This window comes from Lissotriton vulgaris, chromosome 5 (genome assembly GCF_964263255.1).
Source record: "Lissotriton vulgaris chromosome 5, aLisVul1.2, whole genome shotgun sequence".
NCBI classification, from domain to species: Eukaryota; Metazoa; Chordata; class Amphibia; order Caudata; family Salamandridae; genus Lissotriton; species Lissotriton vulgaris.
The window spans coordinates 1,008,647,894-1,008,672,248 of NC_141693.1; the positions used below are offsets into that span (position 1 = coordinate 1,008,647,894).

A 24,355-nucleotide genomic window follows, 5' to 3' on the forward strand; every position below is an offset into this window, starting at 1 on the left:
GAACTTGGCCCAAAGCAGGAGTCCCAGATTACATTACACACGTTCAGACTTTTTTTCAAACGCGGGTGTTTGCCCTTCTTCTATCCCTTTGCCCTTGTTTCCCTCACCTGGCTGACTCAACTCAGTCTCAGACAGACAGACCACAAAGAAGCCCAGCAGCAGACTATAACTAGGCTAGCCGAATAACGCCGGAGTCTGGAGAACGCCTCAGACAGAGTACGTGTAGACAAGGCAGCCAATCAGCATTTCAAATAATGTGCATAGCCCTAGGATTGGCTGAGGTGCCATGAATACTCCAATCCTAGGCCACCTTACACATTACTGGTCCTGTCAGTCCCAGGCGACTCCCAGAATGTGTTTAGCCGTGGCATTGACTGGTATAGGACGAGTCGACCCGGAAGTGCTACAATTACCGACAAATGGCACTTATACGAAAATTAATATTTACATGCTGGACATTTGGCTGAATTTACGGATGATCTAAGTGAGTAACGGGGAAGTGGTTATCTTACTGGTAACAGAAGCTGAGAGTATATCTGTGAGTGTAATCGGAGCTCCAGGTAGATGTACTGTGGTGTAATACGATTTATCTTAGTGGATGCTCTCAGCTGGGAATGTTCTTTCACACGGTATGGGCTCACCCGAAGATACAGGCTACTGGGAGGAGATACGAGACTGTGTGGGTCAGATACTGGGCAATCTGTTTGAGATCACCGCAAAACGATGAATACCGTCTATGTGGGGAGACCATGGAATACCAGAGTACACTATTCAGGGGGTAACTTTAGGATAAGTAATAGTAAAACGAAATATTGCAACACTGTAGGGAGTGGCCAGCCTTTCAAAACTGGAAAGAGGACATGGGTTGGTGCAACATGCATGCTAGCAGATAAACACATTTATGAAGGTAGCGGGTGCCCCAAGAAATGGTCCAAAATTCGGGGGGCATGGCAAGTTTACCGTGGATTGATTGTGTCTATGTGAAATAATGCACGAATAATCTATGCAGCTGAGTGGTTTGGGTTCGAAGGTTGCCTTTTGAATTGGCCATGGGCTCGGTGTACTCTTTAATGTATAGGCGGTGATGAGCTTGTGTGTCAAAAATGTTATATGTTGTATTCAATACAAATAATAAATAATAATAATAAAAAAAGAGTACCTATATGATCGCCAAAGATTGCGATCCTTACTATTCTCTAGGGTCAAATGTGTCTGTGCCTTTTGCTTTTTTCGTCCGCCCGTCCATATTATGTTATTTTGGAATAAATATTTCCTCCACGAAATTGTCCATTTCAAGTAAAAAATAAAGAAAGTAATACATATTTTTTTTTTTATTCTGTGCTCTTTTGCTTTCTCTTAATTTGACAACAAGGTCTTATATTTCTTTTCTTTTCAGACACAGACAGCCGGCTTTTTCTTGATATTTATTTAATCATATTTTGAGGTAGTTGCCTCAGGTACTTTTGCAGGGTGACGATTTGGCATAAATGCAACTCATAGGATCAGCATGGACTTAGGTGTTCAATACTAAAGGCAATGCAGTGTTAGCCACATCTCTAGAAACATAACATAGTAATGTTAGCTTTGTGTATACCAAGTAAATAGGTTGAGCAGGTGGAAGAATGGGTCCCAGCAGAGTCAGAAGGCATCTTTTGAGCAAACATTGTTTGCATAGTCGAGATATGACCGTAAAGCTGTGGTGATCTTTGTGTTACGTTCCAGCCAACTGGTTGACAGGAGATGGATGACCGGTTTATGGCTCTGACCAGCCTGCTAAGCAAAGGGGTAAAAGGGGAACAGGGAACCCAATTATGCCGGAGGAAAGTGGAGAGCTCAGAGTGGAGAGTGCCTCCAGAGCGAATATTAATCTCACGAGATAGGTACATGTAACACCTTACAAAGTATTCTTCCACTCTGAGATCAGCAGGAAGGGCGTTCCACACTATTGAGGCATGATTTATAGTGAACGTGCTCTCATATTTATTTCTTGTTGAAGAAAAGGCACATCTGTTCTGAGAGGTCGATCTCGGTGTGTTTTGTGTCAAGGCTGCTGACCTTTTACGTGATGGCTAATCAGTGCAAAGATGTCACTGGAATAATGCCAGTTTGGCATTGATTCTTCACTCCAATCAATCAATCAATCAATGATTGATTGATTGATTGATTCACTCTGTGGAATGTAACACGCCCAACCTTTTTTGCGGGGGAGGGTGGGATGAGATGAGTGCTCGGTAAATGGGGTTGCAGTCGAAGAGCTTGCAAAGCCGCACTATCTTTCTAAAGGTGGATTTTGCAAGGCATGGAGCAAGGGAAATATTCTAGCACATTTTGTATCTTTTTGCAGAAATCCATACTGAATTATTAGATTTGTGACATTGCTTGGCAGATCAAAGATGACGTTTCTCATATTACAGAACATTGATGTGGTCAAAAATTTTGGACCCATCTGGGTAAGTGTTTCCTAATGTATCTTTTTTCAGTTTACACTGGAATACTGCATGGGCGCACGTAAGTGAATAATTACTATATATGGCTATTGACGAGCTGATGTTCTCTAACATAATGTAGTGGGTCAACATAACTTTTTAAATGTATTTGTTGAAGGTTTGTATAGCGCTAGCTGGACCCGAGGGCATCGGAGCGCTTCAGAGCATGTACAATTATGAACAAAAATTTTTTAGGCGGAAAACGAGAACAGAGCAAAAAATAGTAATCTTCAGTTTACCAACTTAAGAGCAATATGTACACAGTTACAGAACCTATCTCCAGGCTGAGGGGTTTCAAGAAGGGGAGTTGGTTATCCTTCCCCCAAGTCATTTCTGGATTACTCTTTATGATTGAGAGCGCTCTAGGAAGAGGGCCTTGAGTAGTATCTTGAATTTCGGAAGGAGGTGGTCATTCTGATGGGGGGGGGGGGGGGGTGGCGTTCCAAATCTCGGGCGCATTACCCGCAAAGGATTTATTTGCGGTTTTGTTTTTCCGTGATTTCAGTGGGATGAGTAGAAGCGTGTTGGAGCTTCAGAGGTTCCTGGACTGACCGGCCCTTTTGAGTTTGGCGGCCAGATATTCTGGTTTACCTGTGTGCAAGGCTTTATGCGTGAGACAGGCTGTGCGGAAGCTGGCTCGTTGATCAATGGGAAGCCACTTCAGTTCCCCGAGTGCCGGCGAAATGTGCTCATATTTTTTAGTTCCTGTGACCATTCTTGCTGCGGTGTTGAGGGTAGTGGTCAGGGGGCCTAGGTGATATTTTGCAGACCCGGTCAGTGCTGCGATTCCATAGTCAATTCTGGAAAGCACCAATGCCTGCGTGGCCTGTTTAAGATCTTTCTGGAGAAGGAAGGGTTTTATTTTGTAGGTGAAGTGGAGCTGAGATATACCATTTAACACTGGTGAGGTTTGCAGAAAAAAGTAATTCAAAAAAAGTAATTCAAAATTAAGGGACTGTCAACTGTTACTGATTAAGTCCTATCAGCCCACCTGATGGCGGAGCCTCATCATCAAAAATGGAAAAAGAACAGGATGATACACATGCAATGTCTACAATGTTCTTTTTCCATTTTTGTTCTCACACAGGAATGACCTATCGCATCAACAGCACAATACTGAGAAGATGTGGTAGGACGGTTTCCAATTGATCACTATTATGTTCATTTTTTCTTTTTCTTAGTTAAGCACATATTATAGTGCCTTTGCAGTAGCAGATGATAGCTTGGCCCTGACGAATGCCAGTGATACTTCACGATAAGGCAGAAACATGTTGGCCCTGTATAGATCTTTGTCTTGATTCCTACCAAGCAAGTTAGACAGTGATTCTTTCACACTGTCAGTCCACTATTTTTAATCTGACGTCCAGGCAAACACTATTAAAGGTCTTTGTTTGCTTTGATAGCCATTTTAATGCACTTCACTTTTTTTGAATTTCTTGCACTGCACATATCAGTCCCACTATCAGGACTTACAACTGTGGTAGCCATACCTTGGTCTTGTGATGCATTGCTGATATTTAACTGGGTGATTGCACACAGACCTGGTTTTGGAAGTCCTAGATGATGAGGCTCCGCCATCAGGTGGGCTGATAGGACTTAATCAGTAACAGTTGACAGTCCCTTTTTTTGAATTACTTTTTTTGAATTACTTTTTTCTGCAAACCTCACCAGTGTTAAATGGTATATCTCAGCTCCACTTGACCTACAGGCTTTGTTGTCATTTAGGTAGTTACACAGGGGGTATTAGCCTGTTTGGTCATTAAACACCTCCCTCGGACCCTCTCTTACGAGTTGTTATGATAGGGTTTTATTTTGTACAGCAGTTTCAGATTTAGGAACTCACTTTTGGCGGCTTTTGAGATGTGTTTTTTCATGTCTAGCTTGGGGTCGAGGGTAATCCTTAGGGATTTCACAGAGTCTGTTGGCGCAAGGGCACCATTGAGGGCGTCTATGGCTTTGAGCCATTCATCGATTTGAGGGTTTCCGTCTCTATTAGAGATGAGGAGAACTTCTGTTTTCTCTTGGTTGAGTTTGAGGTGGTTCATTGAGAGCCAATGTTGGACCTCTTTGAGCGTGACATTTAGTCTGTGTATGTCTTCGATTGAGGTGGTTTCCAGATAAAGTTGTGTATCGTCCGCATAGAGGTGGAAGGGGATGTTGGAAATCCTTAGAAGTGTGGTGAGGAGTTCCATATATATGTTGAAAAGTTTTGGAGAGAGTACTGACCCTTGTGGAACTCCTCTGCTGACGGGAAGAGGGTCAGACTCAAAGTTATTGATTTTTATTCTTTGTGTGCAGTTGTGAAAAAAGGAGGAAAACCATTTTAGTACCATCCTTTCGATGCCTGCTCTCTCCTGGAGGACTTTGAGGAGCAGGGAGTGGTCAACTGTGTCGAACGCGGCAGATAGGTCAAGTAGGATGAGAAGGCTGCATTGATCAGTCAAGTGACATGTGAAGATCGTCTAGGACATTTAAGATTGCTGTTTTGGTGCTGCATCTCTTTCTGAATCCTGATTGGTGTGGGTCTAGTAGTTTGATGTTCTCTAGGTGTTGGGTTAACTGTGGAAGAACACATCTTTCTAGAATTTTGGATAAGAGAGGAAGGTTTGCTACCGGTCTGAAGTTGTTCATATCCTCAGTGTCAAGGCCAGTTTTTTTTAGTAACAGTGTGACTTGTCCTACTTTGAGGCAGTCTGGAATGATTCCTGTGCTCAGTGAACTATTGATGATCTTACACCAGATTGAGGCTAGGGTAAGCTTCAAGTCTTTCGCCAGGCTCGTGGGTAGCTGATCTAGGGAGTGGGATGAGGGTTTAGCGGCGGCGATCAGCTTGCTAATCTCTTCTTCCTGGATGGGGCGGAAGGAGGACCAAAGAGTAGGTGTGATCACTGGGGTGTTGCTTTTTGTTGCTAGTGTCGAGGTCTCCGTCAGTGTGGAGGGGTTAGGGCTGAGTGATAGATCTATTTTGGGGATTTTTTTCGTTGAAAAAGCTGGCAAAGTTGTCGCAGTGCGTTTTGGACACCACTATGTTGGTTGTCAACGGTTTGGATGTTTGGCTCCTAATGATGTTAAAAAGTTATTTGGGGCGTTTTTTTGCTTTGTCTAAGGCGGAACAGAAGAAAGATGTCTTTTTGTTCTTGATGTGCTTATTGTAGTTTCTGCGTTCTGCCTTGAGTTGTTCACGATGGAGGGAGGAGGGATTATTCCTCCAAGTTCTTTCTATGGTTCTGAGGTGTCTTCTTTCCTCATTGATGTCGGTGGTGAACCAGGACCTAGAGGGGGTGCTTCTGGGTTTTTTAGTTTCAGGGGCGCCAGCAGGTCCAAGGTGAGCGACAAATCTGAGTGGTAGAGCGAGGTAAGTTCAGTGGTTGAGAGGTGCTCCGACGCGTTTGGGAGGAGCGTGTTTAGCCCTTCTTCTAGTTTGTCTCGAGGGACTCGGGTTGTGTTCCTGACCCATTTAGGAGGGGCCTGAATAGGGGGTTTGGTTAGGGCCGGTTGGTTGACATGAAAAAAAATAATGTGGTGGTCGGACCAGTCCACAGGAATGATGAAGTCAATAGTGATTGATTTTCTGTCCGAAATGATTGCATCCAGGATCGCTCCTCTGTGGTGTGTTTTTTATGAGCAATGTTGGATCATACTGTTATCTAGCAGTAGGCTGTTGAGAGATTGGATGAGCGGGTTTTTTGTTTCATTCCATCTTAAGTTAAGGTCGCCCAGAATTATGCTGTTGTCGTTGCTGAGAGCGCATTGGGTGATCAGGTCCGAGAGCTGTGCTCCAAATTAGTTGTGGTTGCCTGGAGGGTGGTACAGAAGATGGCATTGTAGAGAACTGTTTGTGCGCGATTTGATGTTGACCGATAGGCATTCGAAGGAATTATAAAGGCACGAGGGACTTTCTGAGATGGAGAGGTCGTTTTTGTGAATGATTGCTATGCCACTACCTCTGTGCTCGAGTCTGTCTTTGTGGATAATTGAGAAACCGGCGGCACCAGCATGTCCATGTTGGGGTAAGACAGGGTGTTCAGCCAGGTTTCCGTGATGAAAGCTACATCTAGGTCATGGGAGAGGATGGCTTTGCAATTTTAGTAGCGTGTTTGGAAGCAGATCTGCTGTTGATGAGCATGCAATCAATGGGAGGTTCTTCTTTTGGCTTCTGAATGCCAGGAAGGGCTCTGGGTATGGAGGATCGGTACGCTGGGGGTCTGGTGGCTCTTCGGGGGGGAGGGTCCCTACCCATTCCAGTAAAAACTTGGATTAAGGATTTAGATGTAGAGATCAACGGCGGAGCTTGAGCTAGGGTGGGAGGAATCGTTATCTGAGGGGGGGAGCAGGGTTAGTTTGCGGTGGGATGGGGGGGGGGGTTTCGGAGTATGTGGTGGGCAGATGGATTTTCCCTAGGGTGGATAGGGTTTCCTTCAGGCCATGAATCGGGTTTCCGAGCTGAGCTTCCAGAAGTTCAAGGCGTTGCGTAAGCTTGTGTGAGGGGGTGAGAAGGGGCGGAAGGGAGGAGCTGAGCCCTATGGGTGAGGGCCTACTGGCCATGTCGTTTCTAGAGGGGTTCAGGGGCGGAGGGGGTGCTGAATCTGGCTTAGTGTTCATCTGTAGTAGGGCTGGATGGGGGGGTTGTGGCCCACTTGAGGATGGGAGTAGTGATCCTCTCTGGTGTGGAGGCTCTGCTCTGGTTGATTAGGGGTTGGCGGGGTAGGGCTGAGGATCGATTTTTCTTGGAAGTCGGGCTTCTCTTTGGGCGGGTGGCTGTGATCTAGGAGCGATCCGAATGGTGGGGGAGGGGGTCTGTGGAACAGTTGTAGTTTGGAGGAGGGCTCAGTTCTGGGAGGCTGGGTGAGATAGATTGGGGGGGCGGGGTGGGTGATAGGAGGAGCTATGGTTGAGGGGGACGCAGGGCTAGCGAATTCACGAACCATGGAGGGATGGGCTCTGGGAGCAGGCGCGTGCAGGATAAGATGGCTTGATGCTTGTATGGGGCTATTTGGGGGGGTGATCCGCGAATCGTGTGAGTTGTGTGATGTTGCCTTCTTTAGTGCGGGGAGGAGGGAGTCGAAGAACTCGAGGTTCTCGCCCTTAACCTGAATTAGGATGGTGCCGTTCTCAAAAATGGTAATGGAAATATCTCCGGTCAGGGACTGGTGTTTCAGGAGGGAGATTGTTAGTTTCCGGCTGTGGGCAGTGATGGTGGTTTTAAAAATGGGGAGGTGAGAGTTGAAGATAGTGACCCAGAGGTCGAGCCTGTCGGTATGGAAGAAGTCCATTTTCCGCTGCCCTCTAGATGTGCAGTGGTATGTGTCAACAACTAGTGTTTCAGGATGTTGCCTGATTAATTTGTGCTTGAAGTGTTTTTTCGCTTTGCAGGAGAGTTTGTGGGGGAAAGTTATAGCGAAAGTGTTCTGTCCATGGAGTGTCAGGTAGTTGGGTGTAGGGCATGGATAAGTGTCCAATTGCAAGGCTGGGGGCATCTTAGCTGATCAGGGGGAGGAGGTGGTCCTCGGGTATGAGGGGGGAGAGTGTTGTGTCGGGTGGAGACTGGGCTGTTCGATGAGGTGTGTAGTGGGGTAGAGCGCGATGAGGTCTCTCTTGTGGCGTGGTCTATTGGCTAGGTGATCAGGGGTCTTCCTCCTGTGGGACCCACTTGTGCGAGGGAAGGAGAGTGTTGCGTCAGGTGGGGGAGCTGCTTGCAGGGTGGAGGGTGGGGGCATTAGAGGTGCTGTCAGGAGGCCTCTCTGGGGCGGCACGATTGTGAACCAGGGGTGCAGAAGCCCTCGTCTCTTTCAGTTGTGGTTGCGAAGCGGGATGCGGGGCCTCACTAACCTGAGAATGCTGGGTCATCGGGGGTCTGTTCTGCATGTGTTATTTCAGTCCTTAGCAGGGCTTCTCTGTCGGTTTCGTGCTCCTTGATTGAGCAGTTAATGTCTGGGCATGGCGGCCATTTTTGGGTCAGGCGGCCCACTTGCCTAGAAGCGAGCTGGTGCTTGAGATTCTTCAGCAGAATCAATGATTTTTGGTGCTCCTTTAGATCATGGGGGGGTCGCTCTGGTCACGTGGGGGAGGGGGCGCTCCGGTCACCTAGGCGTTTGCAAGGGGCATCGGTGAGTGTTGTGCTCCTTGGAATTGAGCAGTTAATGTCTGGGCAGGGCAGCCATTTAGGGTCAGGCGGCCCACTTGCCGAGAAGCGAGCTGGGGTTCTAATTCTTCAGTATTAGCAATGCTATAGCTAAAGCTTTAAGTCGTTGTGTGGGTCCTCGATCCAAGGCTGGCATCTTTTGGGTCGATTCCGGCCTGGGTGTCCTCCCTTTTGTCGGGATGAGGCTAGCGGGCGGCCATTTTGGGGGCAGGCAATCCCAGAGGCGAGAAGCGCAACGCAGGTCCCACGATGAGTCCCGCACCCACCTGCAAAGGGGTCTCCGCTTCGGGCTCTGATGTTCGTTGTGGTCGGCGCTTTGACTACGACCACCTCTGCACCTTCGATGGCTGTTAGGCGAAAGGGTTCCTCTTCCGCCATAGCTCGTGACTTTCTGGGGGCTGCAACCCCAATGCAGGTCGCCTCGCCACCGTTCCCCGTCACAGGTGAGTGCCAATCTTACTTTCCCCCTTTGGTGGGGCTGCTTTGAGGAAGGGTGATGTTCCGGGTCCCCTGTTGTGGCGGAGGGGGGCTCCCGTTCGATTGGGACCTGGACAACGGTGTTGGCCGCATCGACCCCTATGCCGTCTATCCCTATGTTTTGCAGGGGTTACAGGGCCCAGGATCGCTTGAGGGGCCCGTTGCTCACCGTGCCGTTCGGGGGGGTCGTTCCGGTCGGGATTTTCACAGACTGTGATCTTAGTCCCGGAGCTCATCCGGTAGCTCCCTCCTTGCAGCCATCGCACTATTAGAAGCCTTCCTCATCTTTTTACATAGATTTGTACCACACCTTGACTGAAAGAGTAGCAACTATGAGCAATGACTTTAATCATCATAGACCAATCCCCAGTGAGTGTTATTTGCTTCTTATGGACATTGTCACTCCCCGTCTCATGCTTGCAACACACACAATCCGAAAAGGTTCCCTAAGTAATTTGATCGCCTGGAGAAAGATGGTATTTGGTTTGAATCATAAGACCCTTCATAAGACTCTAGTAGGGCAGAACACTCTTTATTGTGTTGTGCTGGTCTGTAATGTTTCAAGAAGAGGTAAACCAAACCAGCTATATTACTTTACCCCACTAGCCATTACTCGCAGGTAAATACAACCACTCCCCTGAGCCTCTTTTGAATCTTCTATCACAGAGACTAAAAAGTAGGCCAAAAGCCCATTCCCAACCTTTACTCCTTCGATGCATTGTTTCCTAAAGCCCAATGTTTTTTGAAAGAGTACTAAGCATTTTAAACTACATATTTGATGCACTGCCAGAAGATGCTAGCAGAGCTAAGTTTACGGCTCAGTTCTCATCTGTCAAGATGAGAAGTGTTGCTGTCAACTATCACTTTCCCTCTCATTCCACCATATTTCACCTTTAAAAAAAAGATAGAAACCTTTTGCAGTCGTTGTGCCCATGCCACGTTCTCCTTGTTGGAGAACCCATACAACCTCCCCACACAGCTCATCTGGCCTTGCCAACCCTAGTTGCTCAGACCTGGGTCTTATGCCTCTGTTTGGGCTACCTAGTTTCCAGAGTGCAAACGTTTTGAGCATTGTGGGTGTGCAATTAATTATTGCAGGCTTCTGCTTACAAAGTCATCAACTTCTTTTTAGTCTGGGTTTTAACAATACAGCTGTCACCACACCTACTGCTAACACTGTACATAGAGTGGACATTGGATCTGCCTCTTTCAACTGTTTTTGTTTGTCAACCATCCTCTTTCATGCATCAGCTTGAGGCTTTTTCAGTCACATCTTTGCTCAGCTTATTGAAATATTTATCTGTCAGCTAATACTGTTGGGTATTTGGGTGCATCCGCCTGGCTAAGCTCAAGTGTTGTCAATGAACTGCACTAGGGCCCACTTTACGACTATAGTCACATTTGTCTACTCCTTTGCTTTCATCCCACTTCTCCCTCTGTTGTGTTAATTCTTTATGCATTAGCACATTAAACCCAGACCTATTGGTTTGGCAATGCTTTGTTTTCGTTTTGTTTTTTAAATAAGTTTCCTTTTTAGGGCTCGCCTGCTGATGCGCTCTTGCGCATAGCTGGCGAAGCTCTATAGGGACTTAAACAGCGTTTAACTACTGGCGATTCCTCCGGCGATTCCTTGAAGTGCATGTGGTTTTTAACTCATTGCGCAAGCGCAATGAGTTAAAATGCGCGTGCACAGCAAGGAATCGCCAGCTTGGTGCCGCCATCAGCTCTTCCCACTCCGCCCCCTGCTGCATATCAAAGGCTTTTTCTCGTCCGGCCGGCCGTGACTCTCGTTTCTGCCGTGCTTGTTTTGCTCTCTCTCTCTCCTCAAGTCCTCCGATGCTCTTCTCTCCCTGCCCGCAGCATGCCCCCGTCTCGCCTTTATTTTTGCTCTCTGTCTCCTCAAGGCTTCCCCGGCGCTCTCGCGCATTATTCCGCCAGCTGCAGCAGCAGTCTCGTTCTGTCTGAACGAGCAATAATAACATCATTTGAGACCAGCATCGCAACCGACCTGTTATTATCCTTGCTTGGAAGAGACTGTAGCGCTGTTCTTTAGGATGTTGACACTCTTTTCCACACCCTCCCCCAGGCGTCACCGTTATATTAAAGTGGTGTGGTAGTCAGCTGTTGCACTTTGTAGTTTCCTGTTGTGACAAGTTGTATGGCATAAAATAAGATTGATCGCTTTGAACTACGCTTGCTGGTTTTTAACAGGTGCCATTGTCTTCAAATCAGGCTGCACTATATATACATTCGGATGAAGGTTGTAAGTATTTGAGATACTCTGGGAAGTGGAGACTATTTTCTTTTGTCATTGTTTTTCTGAGCCTTCCCAATTTCACCCGAGTTCATTTGTTACAGTAGCGTCCCCTGGAATCATTCATGTATCAAGCCTTGATTTGGCTGCATTTGCTTTGGTCACGTGGGGGCACACCTACAGCCCTTTTGTAAAATGCAATTGAAAGTCACGCACGATTAGCTCTGATTTGAATGGCTAATCCTGTTACTCTTTCAACATTTAGGTTGTGATTACCAAGTTGTGTATTGCAACCGTAGCTTTATGCATTTCCATGCATCTGTCTGTCAGATCGGTTACTTCTCTAAGGAATTTTCATTTTGTTCATGTACTTGTTACGGTAAAAATGGGAGTAACTACTTTATTCTTCAGCCTGTACCTGCCATTGAACAATGCAACATTAAATTCCCCTCCAATACACCAACATTGCACGTTTATAGCGTGAGTGGTTTGAGGGCGCACGTTCTGTTCTGGTCCGTCCGCCTCCAGTCTTCGAGGAAGGCTGATGTGCTGAAGAAATGACTGCGAGCCACGGTTTTAATAATCGGGCGTCCTGCCAACACCCAGAGTTCAAAATTTGAAAGTTATATGAGTGGGTGTGTTCGCGTCTCTGCAGTTTGTCTTGGCTGTACGATCGCATGTAGAGAACTTTGATTGCTAGTAACATTTCAGAGGAATGATGACGTGCTGAACACTACAACCTCGCCAGTCCTCGGAGTTGGACAGCACTACTTAGAGAAGATTGTCACTCGCTTTTATAAGCCTGGGTTGACAGAATAAATATTGTCACCAATCCTGGCGTTTTGGCTCCATCCAGAGAAGAATTACTCCCCCGTGTGACGCTATTGGCTATGTGGTACTTAATTCCTCCTTGCGGGAAGAGCCCAGATTGGAACGCGCGAAAGACAATCACAAAAGAGAAATAGTCATCATGCAATTTCCAATTTACTTTCTCGGTCTCCTATTTGCCCCAAAAGTGGTTTCCAAAGCAATCCCTTTTGTTCTTTCTCTGCATTGGCAAAGCCAATAGGGTAGACATAAATGTGATAAACAACATTTACGCCTGCGGTTTCAGTAGTTATCAGTTGTAATGCCTGTTCAGTTGCGCTGCAACAATAAATTCAGGGTTGTTGGCTTTGTCATTATACTGTTAGTAGACCACGAAGCATTCATTGTTTAGTACTTGGGCGGTGTCCTGCCTGGTGGTGCTCGTCTTACACTGCACACAGGTCCACCTCTGATACCGGACACAAGTCACACCAGACGCTGCACACAGTCCTGCCAGGATGCTGTGCACAAATCACACTTTGGCACCGCAGACAAGTCACACCGAACGCTGCACACAAATCACGCTCGGACACTGCACACACCCACAAGACACTAACAGCCCAGGCACCCATGCGCCTGCCGACCACAAACCTACTCATGCTCCCTCATCTGCTTGCCAGTAACTCGGACCTGCCTAATCTGTCGGGTGGGGTGCCCCAGCGCCGCCCCCAGTGCAGCTCGCTATCTCCTCACAGAACTTAACCTCTGTACCAAATTAGAGCTGAATTAAGGGGCCCAGATACCAACATCATATCAACTGAGTACCCCCTTACAAAGCAGTGACATACGACGCTACTAACGTCAGCAGTAATTACCACTGGAGTATGGTTAAAACCCACTACACCTTACAGGTGTAAAGTTTCCTTTTCTTCAAACCCCACTGAGCACTGCACACACAAGAACCCGAGCACTGCACACTGACCTGTGCGAATACTGTGCAAAGAACCACTCGCACCTGTTGCCCTACTCCCTCCTGCCTGCGGCTGCCTGATGTAAGTAATCCGGTCTCTGACTATTACTCGACTTCGTCTTTCCCTGGAGAGAGCTGATGCCAGCCGATCGTCCTAATGGTACTCCTTTCATCCCTTTCCGTCTGTGCCTGGCCAGTAACAGGGATGCGCTGATAAACAAGGACGCCCTGATGTAGTTGTGCCTAATTTACTGTGGCATGAGCGTGACTTACCCGTGACCTTGTACCTGCACTTCCTGTCTCTGTGTCTCGTTTTTTTGTATGTTCTTTTTCATCCGTACTTTACCCCTATGCCGCTGTTTCCCCTCCATCCTTGTTTTTTAGGGGACTTGTTTGCATGTTTTGACGTGGCTGCATTTTCGTCACAATAAAATACACTGAACATATTCTTCATAAAAGTTATTTACAACAGTTTAAGCTATTGCTATTATAAATTACAAGAACTTTTATTTAAGTATTAATTATTTAAAAAAATAAAAGCCATTTGTATTTGTTATATGAATACATGTAAGTCATGTACATACAAAACATGTGGCATTACAAATGCTATAGGTGTCACATTTGAAAAAGTTAAAAGTATTGGCATTGTAAATAACAAAGATATTAATTTTGCTATTTTCAAGACCAACACATAAAAAAAATGTCATTTACAAAACCAATAGCTCCAACTTTTCTAATGCGAGACCTATTGCATTTGCAATGCTTGTTATGAAGTGGTCTCTTAAACCCGGATTGTGCTTTTAGTGAAGTCGCACAAGGTGTCCATTTACTTGAAGTCCAGAATGTTGGAATATCCAAATCTACTTTAAAAGCTGATAAATGCATGTAGTAATGATATGAGCATTTGAAGCATACTCTTTGCTGATACCAGAGCCCCACACTTTTCTAATTTGGATGTCAGAACATATTTGTTAATATGTTTTATTTTCCAGTTGCAGTGCTGATAAATATACTTCCATCTACCTGTTGTAGTTAGGTATGGTATAGAGGTTTTGGCATCTGTGAAACTGAGAATTGGTCACAACAGAGATTTATCTTTCTAACAAAAATGTTGGCTCTCTACCGTCTAGCTAGCCAATCACGTTCCTCAAGTTTGGTAGTAGAGTAAAAAATAAGTATGCATATAGGTTTAATTAGGATTCTGGTCAAATCATTAAAACTGCTCATACTTTTCATGTGGGGTCTTATTGATCTACATAACCTCTTGACACCTTTCTTTTCTTTTAATTTTTACAGGATTCCATTCTGCCCTCCAGCAATTTTGTTTTCTTCCGATCTCATGGGCACACCAGCGTCTGTGGTGTGTGAGCCTTCTCCTACATTGCAAGTGCCTGAACCCAGAACAAGGAAGAAGGGCATAGCCAACATTTTCAAAGGGGTGGAGCTGCTTCAGATACAGAGCCTCTTCCAAAACAATGGTGACGAGAGAGCAGAAGATCGTGCACGGATTATCTGGGAATATGCAGGGGACAGAAGGATTGCAGAAGCATTGAAACACTTGAGACGGAAGAAAAATCGTCGCGTGTTAAATCGAGAGACTCCAGTAGTCAATAGTGACAGTGTAGGGGTCCTTTCTGTTCAACATTTTAGCCAGCTCTGGTAAGGCTTGTGTTTTAATCTTTTCTTGACATAGACATTGGTTCATGGACTCACGCAAGATTTTTGAAGAATTGCTGTATACTTTTGTTTCCTGTCCTATAAAAATATTTTTTAATTAATTAATTGTCTTCCTTGTACCCTAAAATCTCTACTTCTTTCCACCTCTTCCCTGACTCAGCTGCTGATTAATCGGTTGACCTCCCCCCCCCCCCCCCATACCTGCCTTTCTTGCAGTCTGCTCCTCGTTCTCTCTCCCAGTTTTCAAGCCTCTTGATTTTCACCATACCCATTTGATCTTTCATGGCCCACTGAAGATTTACACCCTTCCATCTTAATTGCCGTCCTTCTCTCCTCCAAATCTCCTGGTCCACAACTACGATCCACCCTACCTCCCAGCCTTGTTTGGGGTGAATGCGTAGAGCATTTTGGCAACAACATTCTAGTTTAATGTGTTATAAGAAAAATGTAAGTATATTAATTCGGTGGTGATGAAGAAAGCCTCACAACATTTCCAAATAGCTCAGCTTTGCCTAGTAGCTCTGGAGACATTTATTGGTAGTGATGGTGTAATCTTACCCTCTTCTACCTCCTACAAAGCGCATGCGAACCATTGCAATAACAGGGAATGAGTCCCTGGATGATTTATTTAAGATTGAGCCAGTTTTAATATATGTAGTATCTTAGAGTTCATGCAGCTTCTGAGTGAATGAAATTGATAGCAGAAACTAAAGGTGAAGTTGTTACTATTGGTCAGTAGCTCACTTGAGGTGATTGGTAAAACAACAAAGAGAAAAGCTACAGATGACTGTCTAAAAGTTGAGCTTCATCTAGACTAGTGAATCGGACCACACAATGAGAGATGCACTGCACTTGAAAACAAAATAAACATAATTCATGTTAAACCTACAGCACAAGTTCCCCTCCCCCCAGCCGGCCGGCACTCTATGTAAACCCTGACGTAATAAACGAGGGCAATTTTGGATAGTTGGAAGCAATTCATCGTTTTCTCCTAAGGTTTAATGCTTTAGTTTAATGTTATCATTACGGTGTAATCCAAAAGCTTTAAATTAAAGCGTTAATTGAAAGTTTGCTAAGCGTTAAAGTAAGTTTAAATTGAACTTTAATTAGGTTAAATATTTAGTTTAATGTTATCACTAAGGTTTAATGCGCCTGAGGGTTAATGCTTTCGTTGCAACAACCCAACCTATAGGACCCCATTTACAATAAAGAGGTTAGAAAGAGTGCAGCGAAGAGGTACTTTTTTGTTTTTAGTTATTGGTGTTTACATCAACGAGGTGAACCTGTCACAGAATTTCTACCTGAGTTTATATAATATACACACAGATTTTGAAATGGGTGTTATTATGTTGTTGAAGGTGTAGTGTGTAGTTGGGTATTTATGATTTGCAAACCACCTCCGGCCTTGACCCTCTAATGAGAGCAACTTGTGTGTTTCTGGTCATTGTAAGTGGAAGAGGCCGATACGTAGAATGGAAAGAGCATGTTCCTTATTCATCAATGCTCAGCGCTTCCAATGTTCTCTTTATATCTACAGTCCCTCGTTCCTCCCTCTCTCTCGATCTAGTCCTACTTAAAGGAAATGTCTAAAAATATAGGTTTGCATATATTTCGCGCATCTTGGGAGTGCTATTTTGACTTTTTTTAGGCTGATGTATCATACTATCTTTTGGAATATTTTTAGAAGGATAAGGCATGTGCCGAGTATCATTGTGTATGAAATTATAAATAGACGAGATGCTGAGGAAAGGAATACCCTTTTTTCTTAAGTCTGTTGCATCTCAAAATTCCTTGCTTAGACATTGTTTTCAGAGGTTCAATGGATTAAATAGCTTTCCAGTTATATATAATTAGTGATGCAGTCGCACAGAACAGCTACCTGGATAATCCTCATACATTATGTTTAGGTGCGTTTATCTTCTCATCTAGGCATTCACTTTTCACGGAGTAGAATGTGGAATATTTGTCAATGATTTGGTGATGATGTTTGCCCCAGGGTTCTTTTATATTTGGGTTTCCTTAATATGCAACAATAAGCTATAGCTGACGTGATCTGCTGCTGAGGCCAGGGATCCCACAACGAGCTTTTGTTATGCCAGGTGTGGTAGCTTTGTGGGCAAACACATCCACTGAAGGAGTCGCTCTCCTCGGTCACAGTTTAAAAATCCTGGCAGATCACTCAACCGCTCATCCTTCTGAGGTGGATAAAACAAGTACCGTTGGGTAAGAATAAACATCTGTTATTTCAGCGCCAAGATACCCCTCAGGGTTAACATGCGCTTTACAAAATCCTATATTTTGTTAGATTAATCACCTACTGGCGTAGCAAAAAAAACATCAATACCAAACGGAGCCCATGGCAGTCATCTTCAGCAAGTCTATAACCCCCCCCTTTCACTGAATTAATCAACAAAAATTAAGAACAGTTCTCCTCTGAACGCAGCGCCTTCCCAGCTGAAGCTCGAGTTTCACTCTCGGTTAGGCCATTCACAGGGGGATGGTGGAGCACAAGAGGAAAAACATCTCCAGTTCTTTGACTCTAAAAAAAACCGCCTAAAAACAATTACAAACCACTGGTTGACCCAACCATTGTTTCCCCCAAATATGTTGTATTTCTCTTGTAGATTAGCAAATACAATACATATAACAAGTGATTTGGATATATCAGATGTTATATAATTCAATCATATAGTATAAACTGTTAATATCAGGGCTTGCCCAAACTGTGACCTGTTTTAATATAGGTAAGTTTTTAACAATGATTGTAAACTCATCAGTGATTGAGACTACCACATTTCACCAGTAAAGCTTTAAGACTAAGTGTATTTGCATCGGGGTATCTTCCCTGCTCCCAAAAGTTTTTTTTCCCCTGTGGCCTTTTTTAGGTCTTGCCTACTAGACCGTGCATGTACTTTCTTTTGCGAGAAATATTGTGGGCGTACCAAACACATACAGGGGCTTGGAGTCAGCCTATTGTTTACCATTGCATGGCTATCCTATCACTCATTTGTCTGCTTTTTATTCGTGTCCCAGTTTGTCAAATTTGTGTTTAGCATTCCCATGGAGCATTGCCTCTTTACCATCACATTTGATTGGGTAGCTTCTGTGCTTCCTCTGCTTGTTTGTCAAGAAGTACTTTTTTCTTTTGGGTTAGGCATTCCAAGAGAGTGCATGTTTTTCCCAGCTCTCTCCCTCGTGTACTTTTCTCCCTCTGCACTCTGTGCTTCTCCCCGGCCCTCTACATGTTGGGCGTGCCCATGTGTACTCCTTTGGCCCAGTGGTTTTTCACCTGTGTGCTTCTACCCTGCCCTCTCCAGGTTGCTGTCTGGCCTATTGCTTCTCCTTCTCATGCCCACTGTCTGTGTTGCATCCCTCCACATTTATCCTCCGTTCACACCCGTTCATTCTCCTCCAAACTCTGTATTCCCCCTCCACCACATTTCCTACTCGCCTGTGTGCTTCCTCCCCACCCTCTGCACGTTGCTTTATCGCTCGTTGCTTCATCTCCTCCACCCGTGCTCTTTGTGTTGCTTTCGTGAACCCGGTTTGCTTCCGCCCACACCTGCTTTAATCTAACTTGGATCACTAACTAAACAGGGAAAGGGACCCACCTTAATTGGTAGGCATGTGTGTGGCTACAAAAGGGCATGGGTGGCTACATTCAATTTTCTTTTTAAAAAAATGCCTTGCTGCACAGCCTCACTTAAAGGCAATAGGTCTAAAGGTGAGACCTGTTGGCTTTGCTAGTGCTCGTTGATCTTAGCAGTCACTGAAGAGTACTTTGATAATCCAGTATATAAAGAATTTGAATTGTCCTAATGGAAGTTAGCCAGAGTACTGACCAACAAAGGAAAGTTCTTGCATATGATAAGAGGTAAGACTGTCCTTCACAAATTCACTTGAGGTCAATACCCCATATAAACCGTAATGTTTTTATATTTGTATTCATTGGCACCCTCTCTCCCAAAAATCTAAACACTAGACATGCCACAGATACTTAGTTCAACACATATTCTCTGTCTAGCACAAACAATCGTCTTGCTGCCCTTTATTTTGAGATTAGGTGTTTCTTTTCTTTACCCTTTTTTGTTCTTATCAGATGTCTAACAGATCTATCTGGAGCTGCCTTTTCCTTTCTGATACATGATTTGCCAAAGAAACACCAAAGACAAAATTATCTTGGCCCAGTTCAGCTTGGATTGGTGTAATCATCGTACAGGCATTAATTTCTCACTGCGTTGCTCGACTTAACCATGCCCAACCATTGTTAACATTATTGCTTGCTCGGCAATATATTTTCGCTTTTCTGGTGCGTTCTATCACCTTACTTCTTGAAGAAGGGTTAGGATGGAGCCGATTTTATACAAATATCTCTTCTGACCATAAAGATCATATAGTAAAGTAGACTCCTCTATGAGCCATGGAGACGCAGGTTTAAAGAAATATCTGTTCCAAATATAATTAAAGTTTGGCTTACCTTGATTTCATGGTCCAGACCTCACATATGATCATAGTATCCCAAAACCTTTTACGCCAATGGCAACTTATAAACATATGCTCATCATTGCCATCAGTGTTTCTAGCTTATAAAATGGGCTAATCATTGGAATCGGTGTTTCCATATCTTCTACAGCAAGGTGCTTGGTTTTTGACACGTAGCTATTTTCCGAGGTGGTCCAGTAAATCCTGTGCAAGGTATAAACATGTTTTTTCTTTAGTGGAGCAGGTTTACCTGTAGCGTAAAGAAAATTCAAAGATACTTGCCATGTATTTTTTTTAGCTCTGACATTAGTATATTTCCCAGATATGGTATGCACTCTTCATTTTCTTATCCTCTGGCCTCATCAATTCCCAGTACCAAATTGGAACCGCTCCTCATAATTCTAACTTCCTCCTAGATTTTGCTTTCGGGCTGCGCACCATGATAGAAGTTGTATGTATTTAAATGTTGCTGCTGTTCCTTTGGTTATCTCGGTTAACACCTTCCACAGTATCAGGTCTTGCAGTACCGAAAGTAGACCCCAGGATCCTATATCTGCATCGTTCAAGTGGAGGCTTAGACTATTGAGCAGACATTCTGGGGTGCATGCAGAGTTCCAGATAGAGGCAAATGCTACGTGCTAACAGATTCCAATTGATTTCCTAAAAATATAGCAGAGTTTATTGCTTTCAGTACTTTCAAGCAAAACTTTATTAAAAGTTTCGGGGCACCACATTTATACAAAAAGCCTTCTTGCCATGGCCCTTCTGCTCGTGGCAGTAAGTAGCTTTTCCTTAGATAAATGATCTGGGCATGCAAGTAGTAGTCTACATTTTTTGCACTTGAGTGCCTCACAATAGAGCGCGTCTGTACGTGCACCCTTTGCTAGCTTCCATCTCAAGTGTTTCCATGTTAACCTGACTCATTTCTAAGTCCAAATAAAACTCCCTAACTTCCCTTGGATTCTTAAGACTATATCTAGGGAATGTGACTGGAATTGTATAAAAACAAATGAGCAAACTTAAGGACAATTACAAATTTGACCAGGTTGGTTCAGCCATTAATAGCAAATGGTAGATTTCTCCACTTCTTCAGCAAAGCATCAATTTCTTTGGACAATTTTCCAAATTATTCTTTGGGATTTCTCATAAATTTTGGACAATGGGTATATGTAGGTATTTGTTCTTGAGCTTGACTTCTCTTTCTGTGTGATATAAATACCAACAGATGATCTCAGAGTTGTATTTATTAGTCTGATACCCTAAGAACGAACCAAACCAAAGAGAATAATAATACACCCTTCAATTTTTTCCAATTTATTTGATATGTTCCCTGCTTCAGGGTTCACTTCTTTCACGATATTCAAAAAGCCTCACTTTGTCAGCCTACCACCAAACTTCGTATCATTCCTCTACCATGGTTCTATGTGCTATTTGTAGGTTCCTCTAGTTTTTGACTGAGGGAGAGTATGATATCTTGGGGGTTAAGCTTTTGAATCTCCTAGCACATAATCACTGGCTTTTTTAGCTTTATTTGATGGCTGTTTGCAAAACAAACCTCTTGAACAAATGCATGCCTCCAAACCATGATGTGGAAGACATCCACGTAATAAAATTAATGCTCACTTCTGCTAAGGAGAAAGGGACCAGTTTCTGGATCCCTTATTAATTTGCTGTTTAAAGTCGATCTTTGTCAGGGAGCTCGAGGAAAGTAAGAACAGCTGAATGATCTCAAAGATGTTTTAGTATGTGTCTAATCCCTCTGACTCCATCTACTAGGGTAATATCTACAGAAATATAGTCCTATCTGGATTAGTGTCCATACTTCTTGCTATGAAATCTTTAACCTCTGCAGAGCCCCGCCTTCCAGTGCCAGATACAACAGAGTCCTGGATGATTCTCATTTTGTGGACCTATCCAGTTCTCTATTTGAGAAGGTACTGAAGTCATTGCCCCCCCCCCCCATCCCCCACCCTCCCAATAACTACAGACGTAGAGGACTCTACAAGAGTCAGCTCCTGAGTTTTTAAGTATGTTATGTCATCACAATTCATCCCTTAGCACCCAGCACATAGAATGGTTATATGATTACATTTTAGATTGCTGACAATCCATCTTCCTGAGCAGTCCGTTTTAAAATCTAAGAGTTTCTGCAACGCATTCCTTTTTATTAATAGGGCAAACCCCTTGGAGTACTCTGCCTGATCTGTGCAGGTTAGTTGATAGAGCCCACTTTTGTTTATTAAATAACTCCTTACATTCTATGGAGGTCAACAGCTTTTCCGGCAGTATAAGTTTTTGGACCTCACTAAGTTCTGTAAGACACATGTCTGTCTCCTTCTAAAACTGAGCTCATTTGCATTCCAAGTTAGGAATTTTACTATTGAGTTAAATGAATCTGATAGTTGATGGTGAAGGACAAATGGGAACATGGAAGTTGGCTAAGTCACTGGTTGCAAGATCCTGCTGGAGGAGACTCATTCCTGAGTAGTTTCTCTCCTCCTACCTCCTTACCCCCACCAACTGTCTAGATGGTCCCATAACAGTTGCGCAGTCCCACCTCACCCTCAGTGCCCTTGATGTTTGGAGTTCCAGACCCATTCCCTCTCCTGCTGAAGGGACACCACCTGGCAGCTCTGATGCTGCAGGAAGGTGGTTGTACAGGCCCCACTGGGTAGAATCATCCCAAGCTTAGAAGCACAAGAGAAACTGTTGCTTTTCAGTACAAGCATAAGGCAGGTCGCATCCACATATTGACCAGCATGTTCTCACGTTGTGCCATGTGAGTCAGAGTTCCACCAAGAGCCCCCAAGGACATATTATACTGGAGCCCTCGACCTTGTTAAGAAATTGGGACAACCATGTAGTTGTCCAGCATCCATGAAAAATCTCGACAAAGCGGCAGAACAGCAACACTGAGCCTGGATCTCTGTGCTGCGGGCGCACCAAGTACTTATTGTGCACCCATTGGTTAAAGCCTTTTTTTGCTAAAGAAAGGGCAGAGAATCATTTTAGGATTCTAAATGCCTAGAAAAGGGAGGCTTAGTGGGAAGAAAATCCACCCTAAATCCCAGCTTTCAAGAAAACAGCCTATTGTTAGGGCAAAGAGTGTTGCGAAGAGAGGCTAATAAAATCCCTGCAACCTTTAAAGTCACCACCTCGATTCATTCCTTCTTTAAAATCATGGTGCATGAAAGCATCAATGTTTCATGGCAAACAACACTATTACAGGGCAAAGAGGGGCCACATAGTAGCGTTTCAGGGTTGAGGATTCCTTCTCCTATTTAGGAGCAGGCACACCTCTAGCCAACCCTCATACGAATGGAAGGGGCAGTATACTGGCACCAAATGAATTTACAGGAGCAGACTGCCCTACCTAAATAATGCTGAGATTACTACCAAAATAAATTTTGAGATCCTGCGCAGTTTTCCTGAAAAGCAATATCCCCATTATACAGTTTCTCTGCAGCATGTTAGAACAGCAGAGCCTCTTATTATTAACGAGGCAAAGTTGAATGATGCAGGAAGCACTGCACACTCTGGCCAAGGAACTTCACCCCTGGAATCTATCCTACTTGGCCTTAAGTCCGAAATTCACAAAAGATGCACAGTTTCTGAGACCAATCAGAAAGTGATACAGAGACCAATCAGAAAGTGATACAGGAGACATGTCAAGCACTGGGGAAAAAGTTTGATGATGTTTTAGAAAGACCGTAAAAAAATTTGAGGACTCAATAGACAGGATTATTCAACACTGAGAAAGGACTGTAGCAATATTAGTCAGACGTAGATTCAAAATGAAATGAAATGAAAATCAATCTGTGAGAAGTTGGAGAATCACTGAAGGCAGAACAATTTAAGAATACAAAATATTCCTGAAGAAATAGAGGGGAGTGAAATAAAGGGCTACATAAGATCCCTTCTTTTATTTCAAGTCGTTTTTATTGAGATTAAGAGAATACAAAAATACAAAATAATCAAGGAATAGACATAGAACAATACAATACAAAAATGAATACAAAGAGCGCATACAAATGATAGCCTATCTGATTCACATATCGTGGGGAAATAAGCATGGAAAGTAGCAGGTCATGGTTTAGTGAAAACACACAGTAGATATATGCCAAACAAATTATCCATATATGAAACTATACTCTTAACGCACTAATGTGATATAATGTGGTAAAAGAAAGGAAAGAAAGGGACTAAAGGAACAAGAGAAACAATAAGATAGGAAGAGAAAAGAATATGATGGCGAGCGGAGATAGAAGGAACAGAGAAGAAAAAGATAAAAGATTACAGATTACATGCAGCAATATAGTGGATTATCACAAATATGGCTCAGAGTAGCGGGTATAGGGCCAAGCCATGCAGTCCATTGATAGACAAATAGTAGACCAATAAAGGGTGTGAGTCAGGGTATAGTATCCCAAACTAGTCTAAGGCGGATCATAGCATGTCTCCCTTGAATCAAGCGAACTCCATAGTTCAGTATGAGGTTTCCGCCATGGTGACGAGTATAGGGCATCATTATCCGCACCTCTCAAGGAGTTTAGCCATTCCTGCCACATTTTGAAAGATACCTCAGAAGTACTTTTCCATTTGTTTAAAACTACTTTGCATGCAAGTGTGAGCATGAGGTCTAATAGTTGTCTATCGTGTTCAGTTGGTAACCTCGGGTCAATTGCTCCCAGCAGGACATATGCGAATTCTTTAGGCGGCCGATATTAGAATATTCGTTGAATATAGTTAAAAATCATATCCCAAAACTGCTGGAGTATCGGACAATAGAAAAACAGGTGGGCCAGGTTGCCGACTTGGGATTTGCAATTCCAGCACAGAGGGTTATCAAGGAGCTTACATTTGAAAAGTTTTTCTGGTGTCCAATACGTCCTATTGATCAACATAAATTTGGTCTGGGAGAGTAACAGGGATATTTTGCTGGAGAAAGGAGTGAGGTGAATCCTGTCCCAATCGAACTGGATATAAGAAGAGTTGGTTTCATTCTCCCAATCCAGTTCGCACCTCCTGTGAGCTTTTTGAGGCGTGGGAGAGAGAATTTT

General features: G+C 44.0%; 1 protein-coding gene across 1 annotated transcript in view; it reads left to right on the plus strand.

Annotated features, from left to right (window-relative positions):
• The first annotated feature begins 371 nt into the window (after nt 1-371).
• The window catches only part of AVPI1 (arginine vasopressin induced 1), a 33,907-nt gene continuing 9,923 nt past the window's right edge, over nt 372-24,355 (plus strand). Inside the window, exons 1-2 of the mRNA XM_086922619.1 lie at nt 372-484; nt 14,433-14,795. Coding sequence (XP_086778745.1) covers nt 14,476-14,795 — 320 coding nt within the window. The 5' untranslated portion in view covers nt 372-484; nt 14,433-14,475. The remainder of the gene's footprint in view (nt 485-14,432; nt 14,796-24,355) is intronic.